Raw genomic sequence first — 25,120 nt, forward strand, 5'->3', positions numbered from 1 at the left:
TACACCAACCTCGCCACATAAAAGTAGAAACACAAAAGTCGCCGCTCAAAACTCGCCACGCGCAAAACTCTCCACATGCAAAACTCGCCACACGTGCAAAACTCGCCACACGCAAAACTTGCACACGCAGAAAAATTGCCACACGCAGAAAAATTGCCACATGCACAAAAGTTGCAACACATGCAAAAGTTGCCTCACACAAAACTTGCACATACTCAAAAGGCACCACACATAAAACTCGCCACGCGCAAAACTCGCCATGCGCAAAACTTGCTGCACACAACTTGCTACACTAACCTGTCACATGCAACTCGACACACAAAAAGTTGCTACACGCATGTCGCCACACAAAACTCATCTCACAAAAGTCCCTACATGCATGTCGCCACACGCAACTCAACACACACAACTTGACACACGAAACTCGCCTTAAAACACACACAAGTCTGGTATCCTTCAAAAATAAAAATCTGATTAATAAGCAGACAAACTACAAGAGCAACAAATGTACCATATAGGAATCCGGCAGCTGTCAGTCACATGACCAGTCTATTATGTGTATGTGTGAGCTAATATATACTGCCAGGGGGTGGGCTTACTGTTGGCTGGGGATTTATCAGGCTGCCATTTTAGCTTACAAATACTGAGGTAAAAATACTGACCAAATAACGTGTGAACGAGGGCTAATACAGGAGGAGATGGCATACAGCTATATACTATATACAGGAGATGACACACAGGTATATACTATTTACAGGGGAGATGACACACAGGTATATACTATATACAGGAGGAGATGACACACAGATATATACTATATACAGGAGAGATGACACACAGGTATATACTATATAGAGGAGGAGATGACATACAGGTACATACTACATACAGGAGGAGATGACATACAGGTATATACTATATACAGGAGGAGATGACACACAGGTATATACTATATACAGGAGCAGATTACCTACAGGTATATAGTATATACAGGAGGAGATGACACAGGTATATGCTATGTATAGGAGGAGATGACATACAGGTATATACTATATACAGGAGATGACACACAGATATATACTATATATAGGTGAGATGACACACAGGTATATACTATATACAGGAGATTACATACAGGTATATCTAATATATAAAGCTGAATGTGTGTATGTATGTATGTGTGTATGTCCGGGATTGGCATCTGTACCGTCGCAGCTACAGCCACAAAATTTTGCACAGTCACACGTCTGGACCCCGAGAGCGTCATAGGCTATGTTGTGAGGTGAAATTTTAACCCCGCGCGTTCCAATTCACCAAACAATTTTGCTCCTATCTACATAATGGGGAAAAAGTGAAGGGAAAAGTGTTGGAGGAAAATTGACAGCTGCCAGATGTGAACAATGAGGACTTAAAGAATGAGAGCGATGGCGACAAAGAGTATATACCGTACAGTTGCTAAGGTGGGGCCCCGACATGGGATACTCACCACACACGGGGATATGAACACAAACACAAAATGCGCCACACACTACCACGTGCTTGAACACATATACCACCCTCAGCACACATTTCACCACACACACACACCAACCTCGCCACATAAAAGTCGAAACACAAAAGTCACCACTCAAAACTCGCTACATGCAAAACTCGCCATATGCAAAACTAGGCTCACGCAAAACTCGCCACACGTGCAAAACTCACCTCATGGAAAACTCACCTCATGCAAAACTTGCACACACAGAAAAATTGCCACATGTACAAAAGTTGCACCACATGCAAAAGTTGCCTCACACAAAACTTGCACATACTCAAAATGCACCACACATAAAACTCGCCACGCGCAAAACTCGCCATGCACAAATCTTGCTGCACACAACTTGCTACACTAACCTGTCACATGCAACTCAACACACAAAATGTTGCTACACGCATGTCGCCACACAAAACTCATCTCACAAAAGTCGCTACATGCATGTCGCCACACGCAACTCAACACACACAACTTGACACATAAAACTCGCCCTAAAACACACACAAGTCTGGTATTGTCCTTCAAAAATAAAAATCTGATTAATAAGCAAACTACAAGAGCAACAAATGTACCATATAGGAAATACGGCAGCTGTCAGTCACATGACCTGTCTATTATGTGTATGTGTGAGCTAATATATACTGCCAGGGGGGAGGGCTTCCTGTTGGCTGGGGATTTATCAGGCTGCCAATAGCAACCAATCACAGCTCAGCTTCTATTTTGCTACAGTTAATTAACCTGAGCTCTGATTGGTTAATATAGGCAACAAAGACATTCTCAGTATAACAAAGCTAATATATGTTGTGAAATGCTTCTATTTGCTTAGTTTTTGCCTTTTAATAATTACATTTCTATCTATTTGTTTTGTGGTTTTTGTGTGCAGAATAAATTTTTGTTAACACATTCTATTTTGCTAACAGCAGTCATTAACCCGGGCGAAGCCGGGTAGTACAGCTAGTATATATATATATATATATATATATATATATATATATATATATACACAGTGCCTACAAGTAGTATTCAACCCCCTGCAGATTTAGCAGGTTTACACATTTGGAATTAACTTGGCATTGTGACATTTGGACTGTAGATCAGCCTGGAAGTGTGAAATGCACTGCAGCAAAAAATAATGTTATTTCTTTGTTTATTTTTTTTTTAAATTTTGAAAAGTCTTTTCAGAGGGTCATTTATTATTCAACCCCTCAACCCACCAGAATTCTGTTTGGTTCCCCTAAAGTATTAAGAAGTAGTTCAGGCACAAAGAACAATGAGCTTCACATGTTTGGATTAATTATCTCTTTTTCCAGCCTTTTCTGACTATTTAAGACCCTCCCCAAACTTGTGAACAGCACTCAAACATGGTCAACATGGGAAAGACAAAGGAGCATTCCAAGGCCATCAGAGACAAGATCGTGGAGGGTCACAAGGCTGGCAAGGGGTACAAAACCCTTTCCAAGGAGTTGGGCCTACCTGTCTCCACTGTTGGGAGCATCATCCGGAAGTGAAAGGCTTATGGAACTACTGTTAGCCTTCCACGGCCTGGACAGCCCTTGAAAGTTTCCTCCCGTACCGAGGCCAGGCTTGTCCGAAGAGTCAAGGCTAACCCAAGGACAACAAGGAAGGAGCTCCGGGAAGATCTCATGGCAGTGGGGACATTGGTTTCAGTCAATACCATAAGTAACGTACTCCACCGCAATGGTCTCCGTTCCAGACGAGCCCGTAAGATACCTTTACTTTCAAAGCGTCATGTCAAGGCTCATCTACAGTTTGCTCATGATCACTTGGAGGACTCTGAGACTGACTGGTTCAAGGTTCTCTGGTCTGATGAGACCAAGATCGAGATCTTTGCTGCCAACCACACACGTGACGTTTGGAGACTGGATGGCACTGCATACAACTCCAAGAATACCATCCCTACAGTCAAGCATGGTGGTGGCAGCATCATGCTGTGGGGCTGTTTCTCAGCCAAGGGGCCTGGCCATCTGGTCCGCATCCATGGGAAGATGGATAGCACGGGCTACCTGGAGATTTTGGCCAAGAACCTCCGCTCCTCCATCAAGGATCTTAAGATGGGTCGTCATTTCATCTTCCAACAAGACAACGACCCAAAGCACACAGCCAAGAAAACCAAGGCCTGGTTCAAGAGGCAAAAAATCAAGGTGTTGCAGTGGCCTAGTCAGTCTCCTAACCTTAACACAATTGAAAACTTGTGGAAGGAGCTCAAGATTAAAGTCCACATGAGACACCCAAAGAACCTAGATAACTTGGAGAAGATCTGCATGGAGGAGTGGGCCAAGATAACTCCAGAGACCTGTGCCGGCCTGATCAGGTCTTATAAAAGACGATTATTAGCTGTAATTGCAAACAAAGGTTATTCCACAAAATATTAAACCTAGGGGTTGAATAATAATTGACCCACACTTTTATGTTTAAAATTTATAAAAATTTAACTGAGCAACAAAACTTTTTGGTTTGTAAGATTTATGCATCTGTTAATAAATCCTGCTCTTGTTTGAAGTTTGAAGGCTCTAACTTATTTGCATCTTATTAAACCTGCTAAATCTGCAGGGGGTTGAATACTACTTGTAGGCACTGTATATATATATATATATATATATATATATATATATATATATATATATATCGATGAGATATATATATATATATATATATATATATATAGACTGTATATATGTTTTCAAGAATATTTGAGCCCATGGATCCATTATATGTCCATTCTGCAAGCCGGCAAGAAAATCTCACCATACGGATACTTTTTGGAGAAAAAAATCGCATCCTCGCACTGCACGTGGATCACTATTCATGAAACATTTGTGCGATTTTCGTCCATGTAAAACGGATCGATTTTTTTTTATATGTTGTGTGTGACTCCAGCCTTACTCAATGTATAGTCAATGGGTGCAGAAAAGCTGCGTTTCCGCACAAAGAATTGACATGCTGCGTTAAAAAAACGCAGCGAATCCACGATTTTTCCACAGCATGTCCACAGCAATTCTCAAATTCCCATTGACTATCACTGTTACTGTACTACACTGCGGATTTGATGCAATTCCGTGCGTCCCAAAACGCTGCGGAAACGCATCAAAATCCGCAACGTGTGCACATAGCCTAACAGCTTTTAAAAATGGGCTGGATGATTTCCAGGCTACACATAACATTGCGGCTTATAGCTAGATTAGTGACGAAATGTACAATTGGTCAAGAAAGGTTGAGCTTGATGGACCTAGGTCTTTTTTTCAACCTATGTAACTATGTGAGAATCTCTTACAGGGGACAAATAGTTTTCTTTTTAACATTTGAAAATATTGCTTAAGACAATGTAGTATCACAAGATGGGGAACTAGTGTACCCCTTATATATAAATTGAGTCACTGTGCAAGTTTCAATGTACCGAGCAATGCGCCAATGAAAAATCGTTAACAGGACCTTCAAGTATAAGGCTGAGCTCCCACGATGAGTATTTGATTTTGATGGATGAAAGCCAGGTTCAGCACCACATGCAGGGGAACAGCGGCTTACAGTAGCGCAGCTTCCCTGCAGCCGTCCGTGCGCACGGAGGACAGTGTACACTGTTCTCCGTGTACAGCGCGTTTGGCGGGCCGTGTGTTCAGATAAAAACAGATATGTCTACATGTTTTGAACACGGACACACGGTCCGTCAAAACACGCTAACATCAGCATAGACCCATTTATTTGAATGGATCAACGTGTGTCAGTTTCTCCAGTACGTGAGAAAATTGTTACTACATGTACTGGAGGCACTGACGTGTGAAACCGGCCTTAATAAATATATATAAGAAATAAGTGGGATTTCTTGCCTTATAAATGGGGTTGGGACCATCAGTTGTGTTGTGCAGAAGTCTGGTGGATACACAGCTGATAGTCCTACTGAATAGACTGTTAGAATTTGTATTACGGCAAGAAAAAAGCAGCTAAGTAAAGAAAAACGAGTGGCCATCATTACTTTAAGAAATGAAGGTCAAGTCAGTCCCAAAAATTGGGAAAACTTTGAAAGTGTCCCCAAGTGCAGTGGCAAAAACCATCAAGTGCTACAAAGAAACTGGCTCACATGAGGACCGCCCCAGGAAAGGAAGACCAAGAGTCACCTCTGCTTCTGAGGATAAGTTTATCCGAGTCACCAGCCTCAGAAATCGCAGGTTAACAGCAGCTCAGATTAGAGACCAGGTCAATGCCACACAGAGGACAGGCAACAAGCAGAAGAGACTTGTTTGGGCTAAAGAACACAAGGAATGGACATTAGACCAGTGGAAATCTGTGCTTTGGTCTGATGAGTCCAAATTTGAGATCTTTGGTTCCAACCACCGTGTCTTTGTGCAACGCAGAAAAGGTGAACGGATGGACTCTACATGCCTGGTTGATGTTGCAGATTTTCTGTGCCATTTCTGCATTCATTATGTAAAATAGATTACTTGTATTTTTAAAAAAACCTGCAACATCCAAAACTCACCAAATACTCATCATGGGAACTTAACATAAGGCCGGTTTCACACGTCAGTGCCTCCAGTACATGTAGTGACAATTTTCTCACGTACTGGAGACACTGACACATGTTGATCCATTCAAATAAATGGGTCTATGCTGATGTTAGCGTGTTTTGACGGACCGTGTGTTCGTGTTCAAAACATGTAGACATATCTGTTTTTATCTGAACACACGGCCCGCCAAACGCGCCGTACACGGAGAACAGTGTACAATGTCCTCCGTGCGCACGGACGGCTGCAGGGAAGCAGCGATACTGTAAGCCGCTGTTCCCCTGCATGTGGTGCTGAACCTGACTTTCATCCATTGTCCCCTGCTCTGCAGGGAGCAGCGCGATCAGGGGACAATGAATGAAAGAAAAAAACGATGTGGGGTCCCCCCTATAATTTACAACCAACCCGGCAAAACTCACAGGTGCAGGCTGCTCTTCTCAGGCTGGTAATAAAAGCAGCCCGCAGTTGCCCAGAAAAGGCACATCTATTAGACGTGCAAAGTCTGGAGCTTTGCCTGATTCTTCCCACTACCCTGTAGCAGTGACATATGGGGTAATGAGGGGTTAATGTCATCTTCCTATTGTAAGGTGACATTAAGCCGGCTTAGTAATGGAGAGATGTCAATAAAACACATATCCATTACTAATCCTACAGTTGATAAAGGGTTAATCCATGGCCCTTTACCAGCCTGAGAATAGCAGCCTGCACCCATGAGTTTTGCTTGGTTGGTTGTAAAATATAGGGGGGAACCCACGTCTGTTTTTCTTTCATTCATTCTCCCGAACAGAGGAGAAGGGATAACAGCTATGTTCAGCACCACACGCAGGGGGACAGCGCTTACTGTAGTGCGGCTTCCCGGCGGCCGTCCGTGTGGTACTGATGTGGCACACGGCTGCCGCACGTGTGCCACATGGATGTGTCACACGGACACGGATATCTCCGGTAGAGTGTTTACCAGTACCAGAAATATCAGGACATGTGAAACCGGCCTAAGAGGTATTTATCAGTAATGGTCTTCTCATATGACACTTCCTAGGCTCCAATGTCTGGGGGCGATTAGTGACACCGCTGGCACAGAGACTAGTGCTATGAAATAACAGGTATTTGTGCTGGGTTAAAAAGCCCTGTCATTTCCGCTTCTGAATTTTTTTTTTGCAAATAGATCCTTCACTTTTCAGATCTTGTAGTTCTGGGTTTTGCAGCAGACAAAACTTCCACCTTCGATGATACAGATGACAAATGACTTGGGACTTTCTATTTCCGAGCAAACTCCTAATGCTGTGGGTTATCTACAATGTGGGGATCCGGAAATAAATAGTCTGTCCCTGGATCGGACATCACTCTTGTCAAATACCCAATACAATACACTGGGGGCCGCAGGCCAACATGATAGAAAAGAATCCGTAAATATATAGGACTAGATGGTGGCCCGATTCTAACGCATCGGGTATTCTAGAATATGTATGTATATATGTACAATACAGACCAAAAGTTTGGACACACATTCTCATTTAAAGATTCTTCTGTATTTTCATGACTATGAAAATTGTAAATTCACACTGAAGGCATCAAAACTATGAATTAAAACATGTGGAATTATATACTTAACAAAAAAGTGTGAAACAACTGAAAATATGTCTTATATTCTAGGTTCTTCAAAGTAGCCACCTTTTGCTTTGATGACTGCTTTGCACACTCTGGGCATTGCCTTGATAAGCTTCAAGAGGTAGTCACCGGAAATGGTTTTCACTTCACAGGTGTGCCCTGTCAGGTTTAATAAGTGGGATTTCTTGCCTTATAAATGGGGTTGGGACCATCAGTTGTGTTGTGCAGAAGTCTGGTGGATACACAGCTGATAGTCCTACTGAATAGACTGTTAGAATTTGTATTACGGCAAGAAAAAAGCAGCTAAGTAAAGAAAAACGAGTGGCCATCATTACTTTAAGAAATGAAGGTCAAGTCAGTCCCAAAAATTGGGAAAACTTTGAAAGTGTCCCCAAGTGCAGTGGCAAAAACCATCAAGCTCTACAAAGAAACTGGCTCACATGAGGACCGCCCCAGGAAAGGAAGACCAAGAGTCACCTCTGCTTCTGAGGATGTTTATCCGAGTCACCAGCCTCAGAAATCGCAGGTTAACATCAGCTCAGATTAGAGACCAGGTCAATGCCACACAGAGTTCTAGCAGCAGACACATCTCTACAACAACTGTTAAGAGGAGACTTTGTGCAGCAGACCTTCATGGTAAAATAGCTGCTAGGAAACCACTGCTAAGGACAGTGTCACGGGAAGCCTAGGTGGGCAAGAGCTAATAACCCGGGCCCCTGCAATTTCCCTCAGACTAGGGAAATCCTGACTGACCCTCTACCTAGAGTTTACACTGATGGTGTGCATGTCTAGGCCTCCACCCTCTCCCTGTCTCCTGTTTCAACCCTAGGCTGAAAATATCACCCTCCACCCAGTGAAGTGATAATACACCAATACCCACAGTTAGCACAGACAAGGATAACGGAAAATATACACCACGCCGCAGTCACTCAGGAATACACTATAAATGCACAGGGCAAAATAAATACAAATATAGGAAGGAGTAAATAAGACAAAGGGAAATACACCACCAGCAACGATACTCCAACTCCTAGCTCACCACTCCAGACCGAGATAACCAAGCACTAGACAGAAGCTATAATCGGGACGCCCAATGTTCAGGAGAACTATTTAAAGGCAGTGGGCATGGCCCAGCTTCCAATCCGAGCACCAGGTAAATTAACCCCGGACCAGCTAGATAAAATCAAGCCGACGCCAATGAGCGCATAGTGGTCAAAAACGGAATAACCGCTGTCTGTCGAACGACCTGGTCTGAACAGTGTCCGACATGACAGACAGGCAACAAGGAGAAGAGACTTGTCTGGGCTAAAGAACACAAGGAATGGACATTAGACCAGTGGAAATCTGTGCTTTGGTCTGATGAGTCCAAATTTGAGATCTTTGGTTCCAACCACCGTGTCTTTGTGCAACGCAGAAAAGGTGAACGGATGGACTCTACATGCCTGGTTCCCACCGTGAAGCATGAAGGAGAAGGTGTGGGGGTGCTTTGCTGGTGACACTTTTGAGGATTTATTCAAAATTGAAGGCATACTGAACCAGCATGGCTACCACAGCATCTTGCAGCGGCATGCTATTCCATCCGGTTTGCGTTTAGTTGGACCATTATTTATTTTTCAACAGGACAATGACCCCAAACACACCTCCAGGCTGTGTAAGGGCTATTTGACCAAGAAGGAGAGTGATGGGGTTCTACGCCAGATGACCTGGCCTCCACAGTCACCAGACCTGAACCCAATCGAGATGGTTTGGGGTGAGCTGGACCACAGAGTGAAGGCAAAAGGGCCAACAAGTGCTAAGTATCTCTGTGAACTCCTTCAAGATTGTTGGAAGACCATTTCCGGTGACTACCTCTTGAAGCTCATCAAGAGAATGCCAAGAGTGTGCAAAGCAGTCATCAAAGCAAAAGGTGGCTACTTTGAAGAACCTAGAATATAAGACATATTTTCAGTTGTTTCACACTTTTTTGTTAAGTATATAATTCCACATGTGGTAATTCATAGTTTTGATGCCTTTAGTGTGAATTTACAATTTTCATAGTCATGAAAATATGGACAAATCTTTAAATGAGAAGGCATGTCCAAACTTTTGGTCTGTACTGTATACTGCGTGGCCTGAGTTATATACTACGTCTCTGTGTTATATACTACGTGGGCTGTGTTATATGCTAAGTGGGGTGTGTTATATACTACGTGGCTGTGCTATATACTACATGGCTGTTATATACTACGTGGGTTGTGTTATATGCTACGTGGATGTTATATACTACGTGGGCTGTGTTATATACTGCGTGGCTGTGCTCTATACTACATGGCTGTGTTATATACTACGTGGGCTGTGTTATATACTGCGTGGGCTGTGCTATATACTACTATACATATTCTAGAATACCCGATGCGTTAGAATCGGGCCACCATCTAGAATAATAAAAATAATAATAATAATAATAATAATAATAATAATAATCTATTTATCTGCCTGCCTATCATATGTGGAACTTCCCAAGTTTCTGTATTCTATAGCAATATTCTGCTGTGAACATCCCGGTCTTCCCTACTGCATTACATAGAGCTGCCAGCAGGTGGCGCGCTCCCAGAGCCGCTGCAGGGACGCTTCTCGTCCGCTTTGTACTCACTCCCCAGGAAAGGCGCCTCATTGACGTGCCCGGGGTTTTGGTGCAATGCGAATTATCTCTGAAGTCATTATTGAGTTAGTGCTGTCAGGCTGAGCAGGGGACTCGCACACCGCTCCAGCGTGCTATCCCCATAACAACATGCACTAATCCTCCGCCGGCAGCGCAGCGGCAGTAGGGGGAGCCCGGCCTGCAATTGGCAGCACCACCCCCTGCTTGTGTCTGATAATAACACTGCCATGCATCTCTGTGTGCGGGGAGGGAGCGCGCTGTGACGGGGGATACCTGCTCTCCAGTCCTCACCTTCAGTGTGCGGCTCAGTGCAGGACCGGTGGCAGCGGGAGCGGCTGCAGCGCCCACAGCAGCGAGGAGCACTCACCTTCCATGTGACAGTGCGGGCAGCTATCAGGGCTCATCGGCTCCACTACAGGAAGTATCTGCTGGCAGAGGAATTGTGCCCGGAGAAGAGGAAGGGGCATCGCGAGGTGAACTCTTGTCTGTGGGGGACATATCAAGTGTTACTTGTTGCCATGGCTCGGGAGAATGGAGAAAATAGCATCTCCTGGAAAAAGCAGGTGGAGGACATCAAGAAGATTTTTGAATTCAAGGAGGTTCTTGGCTCGTAAGTACCTAATTAGGTGGTAGATGCGGTATATGGGGCAGAGATGGGGTACATGGAGTACATGAGGGCAGGGATGTGGTACATGAGGGCAGGGATGTGGTACATGAGGGCAGGGATGTGGTACATGGAGTACATTAGGGTAGGGATGTGTTACATTGAGTATATGAGGGCATCCATGTGGTACATGGGGCAGTGACATGGTGCATGGAGTATGGAGTACATAAGGGCAGTGATGTGGTACATGGGGCAGTGACATGGTGCATGGAGTACATGAGGGCAGTGATGTGGTACATTTAGTACATGAGGGCAGGGGTGTGGTGCATGAGGCAGTGATGTGGTACATGGGGCAGTGACATGGTGCATGGAGTACATAAGGGCAGTGATGTGGTACATGGGGCATTGATGTGGTGCATGGAGTACATGAGGGCAGTGATGTGGTACTTTTAGTACATGAGGGCAGGGGTGTGGTACATGGGGCAGTGATGTGGTACATGGAGTACATGGGGCAGTAAGGTGGTGCATGGAGTACATGAGGGCAGTGATGTGGTACTTTTAGTACATGAGGGCAGGGGTGTGGTGCATCAGGCAGTAATGTGGTACATGAGGGCAGGGATGTGGTACATGGGGCAGTAACGTGGTGCATGGGGCAGTAACGTGGTGCATGGAGTACATGAGGGTAGTGATGTGATATTAGGGCAGGGATGGGTTACTTGAAGTATATAAGGGCAGTGATGGGGTACATGAATTGCATGAGGGAGTGATGTACATGAGGGCAGGGACAGAGTACATGGAGTACATGAGGGCAGGGATGTGATACATGGAGTACATGAGTGCAGTGATGCGGTACATGGAGTAAATGAGGGCAGGGATAGGGTACATGGAGTACATGAGGGCAGGGATGTGGTACATGGGGCAGTGACATGGTGCATGGAGTGCATGAGGGCATCGATGTGGTACATGGGGCAGTAACGTGGTGCATGGAGTACATGAAGGGAGGGATGTTGTACATGAGGGCAGTGATGTGGTACATGGAGTACATGAGGGCAGTGATGTGGTACATGGAGTACATGAGGGCAGTGATGTGGTACATGGAGTACATGAGGGCAGTGATGTGGTACATGGAGTAAATGAAGGCAGGGATAGGGTACATGGAGTACATGAGGGCAGGGATGTGGTACATGGGGCAGTGACATGGTGCATGGAGTACATGAGGGCAGTGATGTGGTAAACGGAGTACATGAAGGGAGGGATGTTGTACATGGGGCAGTGATGTGGTACATGGGGCAATGATGTGATATACGGAGTACATGGGGCAGTGATGTACATAGAGTACATGGGGCAATTATGTGGTACATGAGGTATATGAAGACTGGGATTGGGTACATGGACTACATGGAGCATTGATGTGGTACATGGAGTGCATGGGGCAGTGATGTGGTACCTGGAGTACATTAGGGTAGTGATGTGGTACATGGGGCATATAAGGGCAGGGATGTGGTACATGAGTATATAAGGTCAGGGATGTGGTACATGGAATACATGAGGGCAGAGATGTAGTACATGGGGTACACGTGGGCAGTGATGTGGTACATGGAGTAGTAATGGGGTACATGGAATACATGAGGGCAGGGATAGAGTACATGGAGTACACGAGGGCAGTGATGTGATACATGAAGTACATGAGGCAGTGATGCGGTACATGGAGTAAATGAGGGCAAGGATAGGGTACATAGAGTACATGAGGGCAGTGATGTGGTACATGGATTACATAAGGGCATTGATGTGGTAAATGGGGCAGTGATGTGCATGGAGTACATGAGGGTTGGGATGTGGTACATGGACTACTTGAGGGCAGTGATGTGGTACATGGAGTACATGAGGGCAGGGGTGTGGTACATGGGGTAGTGATGTGGTACATGGAGTACATGAGGGCAGGGATGTGGTACATGGGGCAGTAACGTGGTGCATGGAGTACATGAGGGGAGGAATGTCGTACATGGGGCAGTGATGTGCATAGAGTACATGAGGGCAGTGATGTGGTACATGGAGTACATAGGGCAATGATGTGGTATATAGAGTACATGGGGCAATGATGTGGTACATGAGGTATATGAGGACTGGGATCGGGTACATGGAGTACATGGGGCACTGATGTGGTACATGGAGTATCTAAGGTCAGTATTGTGGTACTTGGGGTATGTGAGGCTAGTGGTGCAATACATTGACTATATGATGGTTGGGACGCAGTACATGGAGAATATAAAGACATGAAATGAGGGAGCATTATGGCGTGTTCAGGACATAAAATGTGGGAGCATAATTGCGTGTATAGGACATGAAATGAGGGAGAATAGTTGTGTAGTACCTCAGGTGAGGGAGGTCAGTAAGTCATTAGTGTGGTACCTCTGGTGATTGAGGTCAGTAGTGTGGTACCTCTGATGAGGGAGGTCAGTAGTGTGGTACCTCAGGTGAGTGAGGTCAGTAGTGTGGTACCTCAGGTGAGGGAGGACAGTAGTATGTATCTCTGGTGAGGGAGGTCAGTAGTGTGGTACCTCTGGTGAGGGAAGTCAGTAGTGTGGTACCTCTGGTGAGGGAAGTCAGTAGTGTGGTACCTCTGGTGAGGGAGGTCAGTAGTGTGGTACCTCTGGTGAGGGAGGTCAGTAGTGTGGTACCTCTTGTGAGGGAAGTCAGTAGTGTGGTACCTCTGGTGAGGGAGGTCAGTAGTGTGGTACCTCTAGTGAGGGAAGTCAGTAGTGTGGTACCTCTGGTGAGGGAGGTCAGTAGTGTGGTACCTCTGGTGAGGGAGGTCAGTAGTGTGGTACCTCTGGTGAGGGAGGTCAGTAGTGTGGTACCTTTGGTGAGGGAGGTCAGTAGTGTGGTACCTCTGGTGAGGGAGGTCAGTAGCGTGGTACCTCTGGTGAGGGAGGTCAGTAGCGTGGTACCTCTGGTGAGGGAGGTCAGTAGTGTGGTACCTCTGGTGAGGGAGGTCAGTAGCGTGGTACCTCTGGTGAGGGAGGTCAGTAGTGTGGTACCTCTGGTGAGGGAGGTCAGTAGTGTGGTACCTCTGGTGAGGGAGGTCAGTAGCGTGGTACCTCTGGTGAGGGAGGTCAGTAGTGTGGTACCTCTGGTGAGGGAGGTCAGTAGTGTGGTACCTCTGGTGAGGGAGGTCAGTAGTGTGGTACCTCTGGTGAGGGAGGTCAGTAGTGTGGTACCTCTGGTGAGGGAGGGGAGGTCAGTAGTGTGGTACCTCTGGTGAGGGAGGTCAGTAGTGTGGTACCTCTGGTGAGGGAGGTCAGTAGTGTGGTACCTCTGGTGAGGGAGGTCAGTAGTGTGGTACCTCTGGTGAGGGAGGTCAATAGTGTGGTACCTCTGGTGAGGGAGGTCAGTAGTGTGGTACCTCAGGTGAGGGAGGTCAGTAGTGGTACATCAGGTGAGGGAGGTCAGTAGTGTGGTACCTCAGGTGAGGGAGGTCAGTAGTGTGGTACCTCTGGTGAGGGAGGTCAGTAGTGTGGTACATCAGGTGAGGGAGGTCAGTAGTGTGGTACCTCAGGTGAGGTAGGTCAGTAATGTGGTAAATATGATGAGTGAGGTCAGTAGGTCAGTGGTGTGGTACCTCTGATGAGGGAGGTCATTAGTATGGTAAATATGATGAGGCAGGTCAGTGGACATAGGAAGTGAATGTAAACAGTGTACTGGTACATCAAGAGAGGGAGAATGATGGTGTGGCACATGAAGTCTCCAGGGGTACTGGTAGTTGGCATAATGGTGTGGTAAATGAAGGGAGGAAAATCAGTGAGTGGTATTTTAAGAGATGCAAGACAATGGTTTGGTACAGACACTGGGTGGTATTTGAAGTGAGGGAAAATAACAGTGTACTACATGATGTGAAGGGGGACATTGGTTTCAACATGGCTTTGACAGTGAGAGATGAGGACAGTGGTTTTGCACATGTAGCTGTAGAAGACAGTGAGTAATGAAGTGAGGGAAGAGTGAAGGATGATATTAGTTCCCAAATGAAGTGAGATAAGAGAGGATAGCTATGTGTTACATAATGAAAGGGAGGATTGTGGTTTTGTACAGGAGGAGAGTAAGGACAGTGGTTTATATATAATGTGACTGAGAGGAAAGTATTTTGGTACATAAGGCATAAGGTACCTTAGATGACAGTGGTATAGTACGTGAGGTGTGGGGAGGACAGTGGTTTGAAACATATAATGTGAATGCGTGGACAGTGGTTTGGCATGTTAGGTGAGGACAGTGGTATGTTACATGAGGGGAGGACAGTGGTATGGTATGAGAGGTGAAGGAAGGACAGTGGTACAGTACGAGAGGTGAGGGGAGGACAGTGGTATGGTACGAGAGGTGAGGGGAGGACAGTGGTATGGAACGAGAGGGGAGGGAAGGACAGTGGTATGGTACAAGAGGTGAGGGGAGGACAGTGGTATGGTACGAGAGGTGAGGGGAGGACAGTGGTATGGTAGGTGAGGTGAGGGGAGGACAGTGGTATGGTAGGTGAGGGGAGGGGAGGACAGTGGTATGGTAGGTGAGGGGAGGGGAGGACAGTGGTATGGTACGAGAGGTGAGGGGAGGACAGTGGTATGGAACGAGAGGGGAGGGAAGGACAGTGGTATGGTACAAGAGGTGAGGGGAGGACAGTGGTATGGTACGAGAGGTGAGGGGAGGACAGTGGTATGGTACGAGAGGTGAGGGGAGGACAGTGGTATGGTAGGTGAGGGGAGGGGAGGACAGTGGTATGGTAGGTGAGGGGAGGGGAGGACAGTGGTATGGTAGGTGAGGGGAGGGGAGGACAGTGGTATGGTAAGTGAGGAGAGGGGAGGATAGTGGTATGTTACATGAGGGGAGGACAGTGGTATGGAACGAGAGGTGAGGGTAGGACTGTGGTATGGTACATGAGGTGAGGGGAGGACAGTGGTATGGCACTAGAGGTGAGGGGAGGACAGTGGTATACTACAAGAGGTGAGGGGAGTACAGTGGTATGGAATGAGAGGTGAGGGGAGGACAGTGGTATGGTACGTGAGGGGAGGGGTGGCCAGTGGTATGGTACGTGAGGGGAGGACTGTGGTATGGAACGAGAGGTGAGGGGAGGACAGTGGTATGGAACGAGAGGTGAGGGGAGGACAGTGGTATGGAACGAGAGGTGAGGGTAGTACTGTGGTATGGTACATGAGGTGAAGGGAGGACAGTGGTATGGTACGAGAGGTGAGGGGAGGACAGTGGTATACTACAAGAGGTGAGGGGAGTACAGTGGTATGGAACGAGAGGTGAGGTGAGGACAGTGGTATGGTACGTGAGGGGAGGGGAGGCCAGTGGTATGGTACGTGAGGGGAGGACAGTGGTATGGAACGAGAGGTGAGGGGAGGACAGTGGTATGGAACGAGAGGTGAGGGTAGGACTGTGGTATGGTACATGAGGTGAGGGGAGGACAGTGGTTTGACACATAATGTTACTGAGTGGACAGTGGTTTGATACATAAGAAGAGGGATGACAGTGATATGGCATGGGAGGGAACTAGTATGACAGTGGTGAGGCAGATGGAGTATGGTGGTAGGGTACATAGAGTGAGCAAGGACACTGATTAATTTCATGGAGTTAAGCCATGTTTACACCAGCTGGCATTTAGCACGTTCATCTGGTGATTGGCAGCCTGTTTACACTGCATGATTATCAAGAATGAGTATGCCTAAGAGCGCTGGTGCCTGATAATTGTGCAGTCTAAATGCACCTTAAGCCAGGATGTACACTATGTGAATTGATAGGACAGGTCTGTAGTACCTGATCAGACAAGACAAGGGATGAGCACTTGGTTGAGATCATTATCTGCAGAATGCCAGAAAGGATGGTTTTGAATGTGTATAATATAGACATGGCATCCTATAACTTTCCAGACACGATCCCTTCATTATGTGAATAATGCTTACAATTTGTTTTCAAACAATAGACTGTAGTGTATATGAAAAATGATATAAACGGTATATGTGTATATATACAGGTGCATCTCACAAAATTAGAATACCATCAAAAAGTTTATTTCAGCTCTTCAATACTAAAAGTGAAACTCGTATATTATGTAGGTTCATTACAAACAGAGTGATCTATTTCAAGTGTTTATTTCTGTTAATATGGATGATTATGGCTTACAGCCAATGAAAACTCAAAAGTCATTATCTCAGTAAATTAGAATACTTTATAACACGAGCTTGAAAAAATGATTTTAACATCTGAAATGTTGGCCTACTGAAATGTATGTTCAGTAAATGCACTCAATAGATGGTCGGGGCTCCTGTGGCATCAATTACTGCATCAATGCGGTGTGGCATGGAAGTGATCAGCCTGTGGCACTTCTGAGGTGTTTTGGAAGCCCAGGTTGCTTTGATAGCAGCCTTCAGCTCTTTTTCATTGTTGGGTCTGTTTGTAATGACTATATAATATATGAGATTCACTTTTTGAAGAATTGAAGAACTGAAATAAATTTACTTTTTGATGATATTCTAATTTTGTGAGATGCACCTGTATATGTACACAGCGGGTGAAATAATTACTAAACACGTCACCATTCTTCATAAAAATCTGCTGCCATCTACCAGTATGATGAAGGTGAAATGAAGGTGGACATTTGAGCAAGACAATGGTCCAAAACACACAGTCAAACTCTCAGTTGGTTTCAGAGGAAGAAAATAAAGCTGCTAGAATGGCCCAGGCAATCACCTGACCTCAATCCAATACAAAATGTATGGAGGGAACTAATGTTTATAGAAGGAGCCCATGGAACCTTCAGGATTTGAAGAGTGTTTGTGTTGGAGAATGGGCCTGTGCCATTTCTCATTATTACACATAACATAATTTATGGACATCTATGGTTTGATTTCTTTGCTTCTGTGACTTGGATGATCTGTTATCGACATCTGGCAATATATTTCTAAAGGTGCTATTGACATGAAATTATTTACTTAGAAAATAGGCAACGTACTCAATACTTATTTCATTCACTGTGTGTATATATATATATATATATATATATATATATATATATATATATATATATATATATATATATATATATATATTTCAAAAAAAGAGGCAGCACTCCATTGTTTCAGTGAAAAATGTGCGGGGTTTAATCTACCCACATATTCAGGTAACGTTTCAGCTCACAATGAGCTTTTCTCATTTCTGAGAAAAGCTCATTGTGAGCTGAAACGTTGCCTGAATATGTGGGTAGATTAAACCCTGCACATTTTTCACTGAAACAATGGAGTGCTGCCTCTTTTTTTGAAATATATGAAACTTGGATGATCGGTGGACTGGTTGTTCTTTTTATATATATATATATATATATATATATATATATATATATATAGCAATATCCTAAATGAGGAAAATATGGTAGTGTGTGTCTATATTTTATGCTGAAGAGGGCCTGTAATGTACAATAACTCTACTAACCTGCAGATATTGGCTTAATAGGCAGGATAATAGCATTCTGACACCATGCGGCACCAGCACTGAGATCCCCACGGCTGGGAGGAAATGAGCTTTATTCCCTCTGGCAGGCTTGCTCTTTCAGTCCTAGGGGTGGCGCCAACACGGTTTTTCTGCTCTGTGTATAGATAGCGGCAGCTGTGACCGTGCCCCGCCACTTATAGTCTGTGGGGCCATTGACATTTCAAAATCGCAGAGACATTTCTGATTTTGATCCGAAGGTTGGATCAAAATTGGCTATGCAAGTTAATGAGTCCATGAAAAAAAATTGATCTGAGTGGAGTCCAATTTTCAGGGACTGTCTGAATGGAGAAGGTAGAGAACATTTATTTTTGTCCGCATTTGAGAAAAATTACTCTTGGATCAAACTCTGCAGAAATTTTGATCAAACTAATCAGTCCATTTTCTCTTACTTGGAAAAATCTGTCATGTGAATGTGTCATTAAGATACGTTCCCACATAGCATCTCCACTGTGGACCTCACGCAGCGGAGATGTCACAGATTTTGCAGTCGTTAAAAAAATGTCATGGGGGAGCCTCACATTTTATCCTGTACATTCCAAGAGGTGAAATTTGCATTGACTTCTGGAGCATAGATTTACATGCTGTGATTCTCAAATCTGCATTTCTTGTCAGTTTATGTTGTGGATTTCTTTTAGATTGAACGTGAGATTTCTTCAAGTCTCATGCACTATGCTGCTACTGTAAAGTTTTCCGCAAGCGAAAATGAGAAAAACGGTCGGAGTTTCATCAGTGTTTGTGATCAGAGTTTCACTATGATCAGTGTGTCAATTTTTACCATCAGAGTTTGGTCAGAGTTTCATTAGTTTATCTTAAGTGGGGAAAAAAAGAGGTTTCTCAAGCTTCTCTTATCAAACAGTCTGTAAACATCGGACAGCACACGGGTGGCATCCAAGTGCTGCCCAATTTTTTTTCACTGAGGCCGGAGTCACACTAGACTGTAATACGGACGAGTGCTATGCGATAAAAAAATTATAGCCCAATGTTAATCTATGGGGCAGCTCCTATCATCCGTTGTTTTCTTGGCCGTATTCAGGATCCGAGTGAAATCGCATACCTCCCAACTTTTGAAGATGGGAAAGAGGGACAAAGTTTGCGGCGCGCTTTGCGCGCCGCGGCAAATTTTAGGCCACGCCTCTGACCACACCCATTCATAATTAGTCACACCCATATCCACGTCCCAACCACACCCATTTAGCACTGCTGATCACACTGTTTCATATACAATAGTTATAAACAAAAAAATATGGCCACACAGTGCTCCATACTGTATAATGACCGTACATGATGCTCCATACTGTATAATGGCCACACATGACGCTCCATACTGTATAATGACCGCACATGATGCTCCATACTGTATAATGACCGCATGCATACTGTATAATGGCCGCACATGATGCTCCATACTGTATAATGACCGCACATGATGCTCCATACTGTATAATGGCCACACATGATGCTCCATACTGTATAATGACCGCATGCATACTGTATAATGGCCGCACATGATGCTCCATACTGTATAATGAACGCACATGATGCTCCATACTGTATAATGACCGCACATGATGCTCCATACTGTATAATGGCCGCACATGATGCTCCATACTGTATAATGACCGCACATGACGCTCCATACTGTATAATGACCGCATGTATAATGACCGCACATGATGCTCCATACTGTATAATGGCCGCACATGATGCTCCATACTGTATAATGACTGCACATGATGCTCCATACTGTATAATGACCGCACATAATGCTCCATACTGTATGCTGGCTGCACATGATGCTTCATACTGTATAATGGCCACACATGACGCTCCATACTGTATAATGACCGCACATGATGCTCCATACTGTATAATGACCGCATGCATACTGTATAATGGCCGCACATGATGCTGCATACTGTATAATGAGTGCACATGATGCTCCATACTGTATAATGACCGCACATGATGCTCCATACTGTATAATGACCGCACATGATGCTCCATACTGTATAATGACCGCACATGATGCTCCATACTGTATGCTGGCTGCACATGATGCTTCATACTGTATAATGACCGCACATGATGCTGCATACTGTATAATCACTGCACATGATGCTCCATACTGTATAATGGCCACAGTTCTCCATACTGTATAATGACATACAGGCACGCAGCTCACACACACGCTCACACACACGCAGCACACACACAGCTCACACACGCACGCAGCTCACACACATGCAGCATCACACACACAGTATCACACATACACACGCAGCATCACAAACGCAGCTGACAAACACATGCAGCTTTGACACAAATGCATCACACACGCAGCCATCACACACACACACACAGCCATCACACACACACACACACAGCCATCACACACACACGCAGTCATCACACACACACGCAGCCATCACACACACACACGCAGCCATCACACACACACACACGCAGCCATCACACACACACACGCAGCCATCACACACACACAGCCATCACACACACACGCAGCCATCACACACACCCAGCCATCACACACACACACACCCAGCCATCACACACACCAGATACCTCATACACACATGACACACACACAAATGCAGCATCACACACACACAATGACACACAAATGCAGCATCACACACACACAATGACACACACATGCAGCATCAGACACACACACACACACACACACACACAATCTCCTCTGTGGTGCAGGGGCGGCTGATCTGTCCATGTGCAGCTCTTCAGTTTCTCCGGCTGCTCACAGCTCTGCACTGTCCCGGCACCTCCCCCTTCTCTCCTTCTCTGCCGGGATAGCAGCTAAGAGCAGGACAAGCCGGAGCTCCGTGCACACACAGGAGGAAGTGAGTTGCTGACCTCTCATCTTGATCGCTGCTGGCTCTCTGCCTCAGCGTGGCAGCGCAGCGCCGCACAGGGGGCGGGGGAGGGGGGGGGCGCGATCGGTCGGGAGGAGACCCAGCATGTATAAGAAAAAAAAAACAGCCACAAACCTAAGCTACTCAGGTGCCGCCCCCTGCATTGTCCCCGCCCTAGGCACGTAGTGCGGGACATTAGTGTCCCGCCCGGGATCCCGGGGCTGACTGTCAAAATCAGGACAGTCCCGCGGGATCCGGGACGGTTGGGAGGTATGAAATCGCAGCATGCTGCGATTGTCAGCGTATCTCGGCCGAGACTCGCCAATGCAAGTCTATGGGGGTGAGAAAAACTCGCACACCACACGGACCATCAGTGTGACATCTGTATGGCATCTGTATGCAGTGCGATTTTAACATGAGCTTTTACATAGAGAGAACTGCTGTATGTAAAAGCTCATGTTAAAATCGCATTGCATACGGATGCCATACAGATGTCACACTGTTACTAGATGCGAGAAAATCACATCCTCGCATTGCACACAGATGACATTCGGATCACTGTTCGGGAACATTTGTGCGATTTTCGGCCTTCAAAATCGGGCCGATTTTTTTTTTTTTTTTTTTTATACGGTAAGTGTGACTCCGCCCTAACCCATAGATTTGCTTTGTCAATTTAGTTCCCAGAATAAGATCAATCTCTGATTTTGTGCAGACCACTTGGTCCAAGGAAAAAAATCGGACATGTGACCTACCCCATAGACAATCATAGGTGCTAGTGCTATCCAAAAAAAAACTGTCTGAATTAGCCCGTAGGCCTCATTCGCATGTCAGTTTTTTTTTTCACGTACAGACAGAGTTTCATCAGCGTGTCATCCAAGTTTCATCAGAGTTTGGTCTGATTTTCATCAGTTTTTCTCGTAGGTTAGAAAAAAAGCTTCCCCAGGTGCATTCTGCTATCTAGCAGTCTGTGAAAATTAGACCGAACTCGCCTATTGCATCTGAGTGCTGTCCCATTTATTCACGGACCCATAGACTTTCATTGCCGAATTTGATCTGAGACTCAAATCAATATCGGACACGTCACCAAGATTTTGCATAGACCACCTGGCCAGCGAAAAATGACACATATAAACAGCCCAATCTACTCGTGAAAAACATGAATAGCACTTTCAAATTTTATTTGATATGTTTAGGAAACTATGAATTCATGCTTTGTGTCACTGGTAATTACTTTGAACTTGGACTTTGCAATTTGATGTTGATGATCTCACAGTTTCTTCACATTTTCTTTATAACAGAATGCTACAGTGCCTTAAATAGTTTGTCTGTTCTTCTATTATCAAGATAGCAAACATGGTCCAGGTGCATTGCCTATGGTGTTAGAGAAAGCGAGATGTGCTGCAAAATGCATTTATGGATAGAAAGAAGAAGTACAGCACCTAGAAGTCATGTTTGCTTCTGGGGTTTGCTTCTACAGGTACCATGGAAATAAATACTTTGGTGTTTTTCCAAGTCACTGGATGAGATTATAAGGGGATAAAGTACTGTATTCTTTTTCTGGGAAGCTAAGAGCTATTACTGGTGTTAGTGACATTAACCTCAATGCCGTGACATCCTACCAGACATTAAAAAGTTAATAAGGGTCATGTATTTACGGATTTCTTTCCCCAGACTGCAGGTCCTAGTGCCAATGTTATGTCCGCTGTAACATGGTTGGCTGGGATTTTGCCAACTAACCTCTGGTTAAAAAAAGTTTTGTCCGCTTAGCCTACTTTATAAAAAGCACAGGATGGGATAGAATAATCTAAATAAATAAAAAATAATATTAACTTCTGCCGCTATTGTTATGACATCGGTTTTCAGCTCCTGCTGCAGTGATGTCATCTGACACAACGACCTAACCACTGCAGCTGATCAGTGGCGGACAGAACCACTGCAGACAGTATTTGAGCAGTCTTTTTTATGTGAGATGATGAAGCAGGAGAAACATCAGAACAGAATTTGCGAGGTATCACTCTTTGCTTATGCTGTTTCAAGACTTTTTTTTACATTTGTTGAATTGGATAACCATTTTTTAAATCAAATATGCAAATTGCCTCTTCAGAGAAAAAGAGGACTTAAACTCTATAGCGCCACCTGTCGGAAGTAGCGATCCTACAAGTTACAATCAACCCTTTAACGAGTCGTGCAATATGACTTAGGATAAAAGCCAAATCAGTATCTCAATTCGCAGACACGGTGTTTCGGGCTGTTGGCCCTCGTCAGTGCGAAGCATGAGAACTGATTTGGCTAGGTGAGAGGCTCTGGACTGAGGTCTAAGGGGTAGGGTTGATTGTGACTTGTAGGATCACTACATCCAACAGCTGGCGCTACAGAGTTTAAGTCCTCTTTTTCTCAAAAGAGGCAATTTGCATATTAAATTTCCCAGAGGAGCATTGCACGGCGAATAAGCCTCCTTACCTTGACAAGCCAGAGCTGGTATGTCACTCTCTATAAGGCCGGGGTCACACTAGACCGTAATACGGACGAGTGATAAAAAATCGCATAGCACTCGGCCCAATGTTAATCTATGGTCCAGCTCCCTTCATCCGATATTTTCTCCACCGTATTTCGGATCCGAGGGAACTCGCAGCAGGCTGCGATTGTCAGCGTATCTCGGCCGAGACTCGCCAATGCAAGTCTATGGGTGCGAGAAAAATTCGGATTACACACGGACCATTCGTGTGCATTGCGAGAAATACGCAGCGGTGTTCTATAGAAAAGCCGGTAATTCAATTGCCGGCTTTGCATTTCTCCTTCACAAACCCGACAGGATATGAGACATGGTTTACATACAGTAAACCATCTCATATCCCCCTTTTTTTTGCATATTCCACACTACTAATGTTAGTAGTGTGTATGTGCAAAATTTGGCCGCTGTAGCTGCTCAAATAAAGGGTTAAATGGCGGAAAAAATTGGCGTGGGCTCCCCCGCAATTTTCTCCGCCAGAATGGTAAAGCCAGTGACTGAGGGCAGATATTAATAGCCAGGAGAGGGTCCATGGTTATTGGCTCCCCCGTGGCTAAAAACATCTGCCCCCAGCCACCCCAGAAAAGGCACATCTGGAAGATGCGCCTATTCTGGCACTTGGCCACTCTCTTCCCACTCCCTGTAGCGGTGGGATATGGGGTAATGAAGGGTTAATGCCACCTTGCTATTGTAAGGTGACATTAAGCCAGATTAATAATGGAGAGGCGTCAATTATGACACCTATCCATTATTAATCCAATTGTCTGAAAGGGTTAAAAAACACACACACATTATTAAAAATTATTTTAATGAAAGAAACACACAGGTTGTTTTAGTATTTTATTGTTCTCTCAATCCAGCTGCAGACCCTCGCTTGGCAAAATAATAAACGCACAAGATACATACCTTCTGCTGACCCGTCACATCCCACGAGGTAATCCATCTGAAGGGGTTAAAATTATTTACAAGCAGGAGCCCTGCAAAAGCAGCTATGCTCGTGCTTGTAATTCCCCGGCGAATGAAGGAAATGTAGGTCACTGACCTACATTTCCTTCAGTCGCGGTGATGCGCCCCTGCTGGATGTTCTCATGAACTGCAGCCTGGGAACTTTTTTCCAGGTCATATGAGGACATCCACCAGGGGGCGCATCACCGCGACTGAAGGAAATGTAGGTCAGTGACCTACATTTCCTTCATTCGCCGGAGAATTACAAGCACGAGCATAGCTGCTTTTGCAGGGCTCCTACTTGTAAATAATTTTAACCCCTTCAGATGGATTACCTCGTGGGA

General features: G+C 45.1%; 1 protein-coding gene across 1 annotated transcript in view; it reads left to right on the plus strand.

Moving 5' to 3' along the window:
* Nucleotides 1-10,289: 10,289 nt before the first annotated feature.
* CAMK1D (calcium/calmodulin dependent protein kinase ID) overlaps nucleotides 10,290-25,120 on the plus strand; it is a 362,392-nt gene continuing 347,561 nt past the window's right edge. Inside the window, exon 1 of the mRNA XM_077264591.1 lies at nucleotides 10,290-10,907. Within this exon, the coding sequence (XP_077120706.1) occupies nucleotides 10,816-10,907 (92 nt within the window). The 5' untranslated portion in view covers nucleotides 10,290-10,815. The remainder of the gene's footprint in view (nucleotides 10,908-25,120) is intronic.

This window comes from Ranitomeya variabilis, chromosome 5 (assembly GCF_051348905.1).
Source record: "Ranitomeya variabilis isolate aRanVar5 chromosome 5, aRanVar5.hap1, whole genome shotgun sequence".
Taxonomy (NCBI): Eukaryota; Metazoa; Chordata; class Amphibia; order Anura; family Dendrobatidae; genus Ranitomeya; species Ranitomeya variabilis.